Genomic DNA, 9,006 nt, shown 5'->3' with positions numbered 1-9,006 from the left:
TCTATTTTTAACTTGGTTAAGCTTTCCTTAATAGTCCTATTCATTCTTTCTACTTGCCCCGAACTCTGGGGGCGGTAAATGCAATGTAATTTCCATTTAATTTTTAAAATTTCTGCCAATTGTTGGGTGACCTTGGCAATGAATGCCGGGCCATTATCCGACCCCAGTGAATAAGGGAGCCCAAACCTGGGGATAATTTCAAAGACCAGTTGTTTCACTACTACCTGGGAAGTCTCTTTCTTAGTGGGGAAGGCTTCGGTTCACCCTGAAAAGGTATCTACCATGACTAAGAGATACTTATATCCTCCTTGAGCCACAGGCATCTCAGTGAAGTCCAATTCCCAGTGTTCTCCAGGTTCCCCCTCCCCCCCCCGCCACCTGGTTCCTGGTCCTTTCACTTGTACTGGGTTAGCGTTGACTCTGGCACACGTTGCACAGCGACCTGCCACACTCTGGGAGATCCTGTGCAAACCAATTATCAAATAAAATTTACTGATCAGTTCAGCTAATTTGTTTCCCCCAAAATGGGTACCTTGGTGCGTTTGAGAGACCACCTGTCTTCCCAGTGGCTGGGGTAATATAATCCTATCATCCGGGAGGACGATTCATCCTTCCTCATTTAATCTCCCCCCCAGTCTCCGGCTCATCTCCTCTTCCTGTTTCGAGTACACTGGTTTCTGTCCTTTTGTCACTTCTCCTGGTATAGGGGTAGCCACCACCAGTTGGGCCGTGGTCCCCACTAGTCTTTGGGCTGCTTCCCTAGCTGTCTGGTCTGCCAACCGATTGCCTCGCGAGACTTCTGAGTCATCCTTCTGGTGTCCCTTACAGTGGATGACAGCAACCCTCTCTGGCCCCCAAACAGCTGCTAGCAGGGCCAGTATCTCCTGAGCATGCTTGATAGCTTTTCCCCCAGTCGTCAGCAGTCCTCTCTCTTGATATAGTGCCCCATGGACATGGACGGTGGCAAAAGCATACCTGCTGTCGGTGTACACATTTATCTTTTTCCCTGCTCCCCACTTGAGTGCTTGAATGAGTGCTATCAGCTCCGCCTTTTGGTCTGATGACCCTTGTGGCAAGGATGCAGCCCACAAGACCTCCCAGCTGGTGACCACCACGGCACCTGCATACCGTACGCCGTCTTCCACAAAGCTGCTCCCATCCGTGTAGAGGGTTTCCTGTGCGTCTGGTAGCGGGACGTCCGTCAGGTCAGCTCTCAATGAGGTCAGGGCTTCCAAGATTTCTCCACAGTCATGGGTGGCGTCTTCCTCTGGGTTGGGGAGCAAGGTAGCTGGATTTAAGGCTGCAGTCTGTTTGAAAGTAATGCGGGGTGGGTCCAACAACAGTACCTGATAATGGGTGACCCGAGAATTGGTCATCCATCGGTCCGGAGGGGAGCGAAGTAAGCTGGCAAGATTGTGGGCTGTGGTGATTTCTAGGGTCTGCCCAAAAGTTAGTTTGGTAGTCTCTTTCACCAGTAGGGCGGCTGCTGCCACTGTCCTCAGACATCCAGGCCATCCGGCCGCTACTGGGTCCAGTTGTTTAGACAGGTAGGCGACAGGCTTCTTCCAGGGCCCCAGGGTTTGAGTGAGTACTCCCTTAGCCACACCAGCACTTTCTGCTACAAACAGCTGGAACGGTTTGTTCAGGTCTGGGAGACCTAGAGCTGGGGCACTTACCAGGGACTCCTTCAGTGCCTGGAAAGCCCTTTCCTCCATCTCAGTCCATTTCAAAGGAGTGTCGCCCCCTCCAGTGGCGGTGTAGAGGGGCTTTGCTAGTTCAGCGAACCCTGGGATCCATAGCCTACAGTAGCCTACCGCTCCCAGGAATTCCCGGACCTGTCTCTTGGTAGTGGGGGTCAGGATCTTTAGGATAGCCTGGACTCTTCCCTCAGACAGGGCCCTTCGTCCTTCTTTAATTTGGTAGCCCAGGTAGGTTACTTCTTGGGTACACAGCTGAACCTTTTTGGCCGATACCCGGTACCCCAAGTTCCCCAGTACCTCGAGTAGGTCTCTGGTTGCCATTTCGCAATCCTCTCGAGATAAGGCAGCGATCAGCAGATCGTCCACATATTGTAGGAGGCTGCACTCAGGGTGCTCACTTCGGAAGGTCAGTAGGTCCTTGCTTAGGGCTTCATCAAACAAGGTCGGAGAGTTTTTAAAACCTTGGGGAAGTCGGGTCCAAGTTAGTTGTCCTGACTCACCTTCCTCGGGGTCTGTCCATTCAAAGGCAAAGATAGGTTGGCTCTGTGGGGCCAAGGGGAGGCTGAAAAAGGCATCTTTCAAATCTAGGACGCTATACCAGGTTCGATCAGGCGACAGTAGACTGAGGAGAGTATAAGGGTTGGGAACTGTGGGATGAATGGTCTCTACCCTCTTATTTACCTCTCGCAGATCTTGCACTGGTCTGAAGTCGTTCGTTCCAGGCTTTCGGACCGGGAGAAGGGGTGTATTCCAGGCTGACTTGCAGGGCACCAAGATACCAGCCTCTTTTAGGCGTCTAATATGGTTCCTGATACCATGCTGGGCTTCCCGACTCATGGGATACTGCCGGACTCGGACTGGGGTGGCAGAGCTGACCAATTGGACTATTATGGGGGTCACATGTTTAGCCAACCCTGGGGGGTTGGTCTCGGCCCAAACTCTTGGAATCTCCCGCTTCCACCTTGTTAATAAGTCCGGGTTGCCTACATTCTGTGGTGCTTCATAGAGACGATATTCCTCCCTTACCGGCATGGTGAGCAAAATTCGGCCACCTGCTTGTACTATTGGTCCTTCATTTGTCTCAAAGGAAATGGTGGCCTGTAGCTTATGAAGGAGATCCCTACCTAACAGTGGCTCAGGGCACTCGGGTATCACCAGGAAAGAGTGAGTAATAGTCTTCAGGCCAGGGCCAGCGACTCTTCCTATGGACTTTGGATAACTCCTTGCTTCCCCAGTGGCTCCTATAATCTTAACCTTATCTCTTCCGGTGGGTCCAATTGGTTGTTGAAGTACTGAGTGGGTGGCCCCGGTATCCACCAAAAAATTAATTACTTTCCCCCCTACCGCGAGTTTTACCCTAGGCTCCCAGGGGCTGGAGGAGCCCTGACTTCCTCAATCTAAAACTAAGAGGGGGGCTTCCTTCCCCATTCTCTTTCCTTCCTCTTCTTTTCTTTTTGGACATTCTTTCCTCCAGTGCCCTTCTTCCTTGCATAGGGCACACTGAGTCTTTCTCAGTCCTCTCAGGGGTTTATCTTTTCCCTTCATCTGCCCTTTTTCTCTCACATACCTCCCTCTTTCCTCTCTATTTCCTATTTCCCTAGCCAAAAGGACCTGTGCCATCTTCTTATTCAGTTCCAGAGTGGCTTTCGCGGGGTCCTCTCTATTATCAAAAACCTTCTGTGCTACAGCCAACAGCTCCGAGAGAGATTTCCCCTCAAAACCCTCTAACTTCTGCAACTTCTTCCTAATATCTGGGGCGGATTGGGCCACAAACTGGAGGGTGGCTGCCTGCACATTCTCAGGGGCTTTGGGATCTATGGGCGTCCAGGTTCGATATACCTGGTACAACCTCTCCAAGAAGGCAGTCGGACTCTCGTCTGCACCCTGCTTACACTCGGTCACCTTAGACAGATTGGTGGGTTTCCGACCCGCAGCCCGGATACCCCTTAATAGAGTCTGGCGGTACCTGGTGAGGGCCTCATACCCGGTGCTTGTGTTGGGGTCCCACTTAGGTCGGGATTGGGGGAACACCTCCTCCACCACGTCCTGGTCAGTGGGAGGCTCTCCCTTTTTATCCCGGACCTGCTTCTTTCCCTCGATTTTAATTCTCTCCCTTTCTTCTAGAGTGAATAGGGTACTCAGCAGCTGCTGACAATCATCCCAAGTAGGTTGATGAGTGTAAAAAACTGACTCAAGTAGAGTTGCCACCCCTTCTGGGTCTACAGAGAAAGGAGGGTTTTGATTCTTCCAATTATACAAGTCAGAAGTGCTAAACAGGACATAAGTTCGGAGGGGCCGTCCTGACGTATCTAATTCCCCCACCTCCCGTAAAGGAAAAGTCCCGACTGGTGTAGACTCTGACCCAAACATAGTTCCTGCTCTGGTATTAGGTGGGCTCAGGACTCCTGATGGCAACCCAGAAGTGGAATCGGGTTCAGGAGCGGTGGTAGCCCCTGAAGTGCCAGCATATGGTGGAGGGTTCTCATCCCTCCTCTTTTTCAGTCGTATGGGGGATTTGGGCTTAGTGGGGAGGACAGGAGGAGCTGTAGGCCTCCTAGGGAATCTATCCCCCTTCGTGCCCTTGATCACCAACACTCTCGACCTGCTTTTGACCTTCTTTTTTCCTTTGGAGTCGCCCTGACACTCCCGCAGATACCTTGGTTTATCATTAGCAATACTCATCCAGATCTCAATATATGGCATTTGGTCAGGGTGCCTGGGATTCCCAAAGATCACATCGTGCACTGCCGTGCACTTTCCCAGGTCGAGACTTCCCGTCTCAGGCCAGCCAACCTCAAAGGCTGGCCATTCCCTTTCACAGAACTTCCTCAGTGTGAAGGCGTCCACCTGGGCTCCAAACCCAGCAGCTCTCCTGGAAAAATCTGAAAAATTTTTAGTCAAGCATTCAAGGGGGGTTAGCGAGCTGGTTTTGGACTGACTCTGTCCCATCTCCTCGTCAAAGTGGAAAAGAAGGGAGACAAACACTGCAACAAGAATCACAGCAATTAGACCAAAGATTCCTCTCACTCTTCCTTGTACTTGCTGGCCAGCACACCATACACTCTCACACGTTCTCTCACTCTCAACCGTTTTTCCTGCTAACCCAAAGGGTGTCCACCTGGGACTTTCTCCCTTAACTAGACTGCGTGGAGCTTCTATAAATGAGGACTCCAGTTTTCCTACCCAAGAGTTCCTTATTATTATTATTTTTTTTTTGAAGCCTATTGGTGTCTGGACACAGAAAGACAGCTGACACAGAAAGAGACAAACAGTGGGTGTTGGAAAAAGAACTGACATCCGATGGATGCCAGACAATCAACTATGCTCGCCTGGCCGGGCCCCTCGCGGGACCTTAAGGAGTCTTAGCTTAGGAGTAGCCGTATAAACCCCGGCCTCGGTCTCAGCAGGCTGAGAATCTCCACTTAGCTGAAACGACTCCACGGACACGCAGGTTGGAGCCCAATCAAGCCCCGTAGTCTTTCGACCGTGAGGCATGCAACAGGCACACTAGCATTCACATCAAACCATTCATTCAGTCAAGGGAGGGCGATTACCTTTCCGGCCATCACTACTAAGGCATCACAGGTTAGGCCTTCAGGAGTCACCGGAGAGTAGCTCCGGCCAGACCCGTCAGTTGCACTAACAAGGTCAACCTTTTCGCGAATCGCCAAAGAGGAGAGAAGACAGACACAACAAATGGCCACAAAAGACAGAACTAATATCCTGGGCTGTCGGACCCTATTTCAGATCCTTAGGGTGTGGACCCTGTTTCAGATCCAGTTATCACCCAACCCTGGGCTGTCGGACCCTGTTTCAGATCCTTAGGGTGCGGACCCTGTTTCAGATCCAGTTATCACCCAACCCAAGCAGCCTGGAAGTCGTCACTTCCCAGCGCTGCAGTCTGGGATTTCAATGCGGCGTCCCGCAATCCACAGACCCAGGCCCCGTGGGGACACACAAGCACACAAATGAAACGGTACCGTGCACAAAAATCAGGCCTGACTTACCGGTGCCGGGCAAAAGCTTCCAAGGTTTTTCCTAGGATCCGGACCCAGGATGGGGTGTCCTCAGGAGCCTCCGTCTGAGGATATCTCGCTGGGGCCTCCAAATGTTAAAGAGCGAAATCAAACCACCATCCACTGCAAGGAAGCAAAAGATGTTTATTCACGAATTGCAATCCGGGCCGAGATGGTGACTGGTGTCAGTCTACCAAGCTCGACCCTGAACAAAGCTCAAACCATACAATTTATAGGAATTCAGACTACGCTCAGGGAGGGGGAACACATCACCTTATCTGCCTATATCCAATCATTTCAAACTTAGCAAAAACCTGATCCATTCAGAGCAAAGCGTGGGCTAGTTTTAAACATCACACCAGATCAATAGGTCATTGCCAAAGTGGGGGTCACCACATTTTTTTGTTCTTTATTGGGACCACCGACCATCTGTTTGCAATCTATCAGGTCATCATTTGTCAGGCCATTTTTAACTGTCTGGTAACAGTATTCTGTTGCAGAGGTCATGATGAGTCCTGCTCGCTGCAGGGTCTGTCAAAATAATTGATGGCCTCTCAGGTTCTGTCGAGGGGAAAAGGGCAAGGAATTTTCCACCTCACTGGTCAGGAAGGCAAAAAGCAACTATATTTAAACTATTCTTAAAACTCAAACTTAAAAAGCAACTATAACTATTTTAGAGTTACTGCCTCTAACACCACTCATCTGTTTTTGGACACCTTGGTTGCTTACAGGTTTTGTTGTTACAAACTGTGCTGCTACGGACGTAAGTACACACAGATCTTTTTGGATGGGTGTGTTGGGTTCCTTAGGCTATATCCACAGAAGAGGAATTGCAAGATCATAGGGTAGGTCCATTTCTAGCCTTCTGAGAGTTCTCCAGACTGCTCTCCACAGGGGTTGGACCAATTTACATTTGTTTTTGTTTTTTTTTTCACCACCAGGGTTATTGCTGGAATTCAGTGCCAGCACTACAAATCCACTACTCCAAGCAGCCATTTTCCCTCCATTCTCCTCCCTTTCTTTACTTTTTTTTTTTTAATTAGGGCAGATCAAAATTGAGAGGGGAGGGGTAAATAGAAAGGGAGAGGTAGGGGATCTGAGTGGTGATGCACCTGGTTAAGCACACATAGTACTAAGCACAAGGGCCCGGGTTCGAGCCCCTGGCTCCTCATCAGCGGAGGGGACCCTGTGGTCTGCGGGTGTCTATTTTTCTCACTCCCTTTCTATCTCCCCTTCCTCTATCAATTTCTCTCTGTCCTATCCAATAAAGTGTTTTAAAAAAAATGTCTGCCAGGAGCAGTGGATTCATAGTGCTGGCACCAAGCCCTAGTGATGACCCTGGGGGGGCGGTGAGATACTTGCAGACTGGTTTCACTGCTCTGGAAGCTTCCCCCAGAAGGTGCAGAATGGGAGCTTGAACCTGGGTCCTTATATATAGTAACATGTGCTCTCAATGGGTGTGCCACCACTCAGCCCAAAAAATTATATAATATTGCAAGCCAATGTTTAATCATCAAAATAAAGCATAAATAAAATAAAGTAAAATAGTCCTATGGATGATTAAGGCAAAACAAAGAAGGGAATTCCAGACAGATGGAAAAATTGAACAGCAAAAAGAAGAGGAGTGCTCAGGTCCTGGAACAAGATGGCAGAAGAGGTGTCGGAAGGGGTTGAACTGTTAGGTGGAAAACTGAGAAATGTTATATGTGTACAAACTACTGTATTCTACTTTTGACTGTTAAACCATTAATCCCCCCAGTAGAGCAAAAAAAAAAGCAAAAAGAAATAGAGGCAGACTTGGAATGCTTCTTTCTTTCAGTGAAACACATACAAAGCTAATCTGGAGCTCTGGATACCCTGCCAGGTCTTGGAGGCTCTTTAGGAGAAAGTAGTGCCTTACCTCTCACCTCCATATCTCTGTCTTTGTGGTTGCAGGCTCTCCTGTCTGTCCCAGCTGGCAGGAATGAACTGAATTATGTGTCTGCCCTACAGCTCTGCAGAAGAATTAGTGTTGAGGATGCAGTGGGGACTGTCCCTCACTACCTCTGGGATTCCTGGCACCCAGGGGCCCTGCCTACAGTGGGCTTTGAGCCCCTTCCCTCTTAGTATAGAAGTGTGGAGCTGCCCTCCCATGATGTTGGCTTATTATCTCTCCACAGTCTCCTCCTCTACTCTGTGAAGCTGGAAAAACCTACACAAGAGAGGAATGATGGGGAACCATTCTGGTCCCTGTCCTGCTATGCTCACTACTCTCTGCATGAGCTAGGAGGTCATCCGGTAGTGGGGAAGGTGGCAGGCAGACATGCGTTGTCTTATTTATTTAGTTTTTCCTTTACCTCCAGGGTTATAGCTGGTGCTCGGTGCCTGCACTAGGAATCCACTGCTGCTGGAGACCATTTTTCCCCCATTTTTCCTGTTGTTATTATTATTGTTGTTGTTGGATAGAACAGAGACAAGTCGAGAAAGGAGAGGAAGATAGAGAGGGGCAGAGAAAATCAGACACCTGTAGACCTGCTTCATCACCTATGAAGTGACCCCCCTGCAGGTGGGGAGCTGGGAGTTCGAACTGGGATCCTTATGCAATGTACCATGTGTGCTTAACCCAGTGAATTACCGACCAGCCCCACTACATTGTCTTAACAACAAAGAATGGAGAGAGTCAGAGATCATGTCCAGTGTCCAGTGCTAATTCATTGCATCTAATAATTGAACCTTTTATTTTCCGTTACCAGAGCACTGCTCAGCTTGGGCTTATGCTGGTGCAGGGAGATTGAACCTGGCACTTTGGGGCTTCAGGCATGAAAGCCTTTTTGCATAACCATTATGTTACTACCTCACCCTTCATCATTTTTAATAATTTTCTCCCCAAACCATATCTCTCTGAGTCCCTATGGGGTAAAAGGGGAAAATGGGGACTAAGAAAAAAAAAAAAGACACCATCACCTCTTCCTCTTGGTCCTTCCCTAAATCCTTCTTCTTCAGCATTTGGCTGCTCTCCATAGTCATTTTCCCTGCCCAATGTTCTGTTTCGAATTAGCGGGAAAAGTTTTTTTTTTTTTGACACCTGCAGACCTGCTTCACTACCTGTGAAGTGACTCCCCTGCAGGTGGAGAGCTAGAGGCTCGAACTGGGATCCTTACACCAGTCCTTGCGCTTTGCGCCACATGCACTTAACTCACTGCACTACTGCCTGACTCCCTTATTCTTCTCTTTAACTTGCATCTTCTGTATTCTATAGTTTATTGAGCTCTAGGCAACTTATGCTCCACAAATAAATTAAAGGGTGGTTG

The 9,006-nt window shown here is 49.2% G+C and overlaps 1 protein-coding gene across 1 annotated transcript in view; it reads right to left on the bottom strand.

Annotated features, from left to right (window-relative positions):
• Positions 1-605: 605 nt before the first annotated feature.
• The window catches only part of LOC132533385 (uncharacterized), an 81,570-nt gene continuing 73,169 nt past the window's right edge, over positions 606-9,006 (bottom strand). Inside the window, exons 3-4 of the mRNA XM_060174193.1 lie at positions 3,105-4,684; positions 606-3,062 (exon numbers count right to left, since the gene is read on the bottom strand). Coding sequence (XP_060030176.1) covers positions 606-3,062; positions 3,105-4,684 — 4,037 coding nt within the window. The remainder of the gene's footprint in view (positions 3,063-3,104; positions 4,685-9,006) is intronic.

This window comes from Erinaceus europaeus, chromosome 16, assembly GCF_950295315.1.
Source record: "Erinaceus europaeus chromosome 16, mEriEur2.1, whole genome shotgun sequence".
NCBI classification, from domain to species: domain Eukaryota; kingdom Metazoa; phylum Chordata; class Mammalia; order Eulipotyphla; family Erinaceidae; genus Erinaceus; species Erinaceus europaeus.
This window is presented reverse-complemented; position numbering and strand designations above follow the sequence as displayed.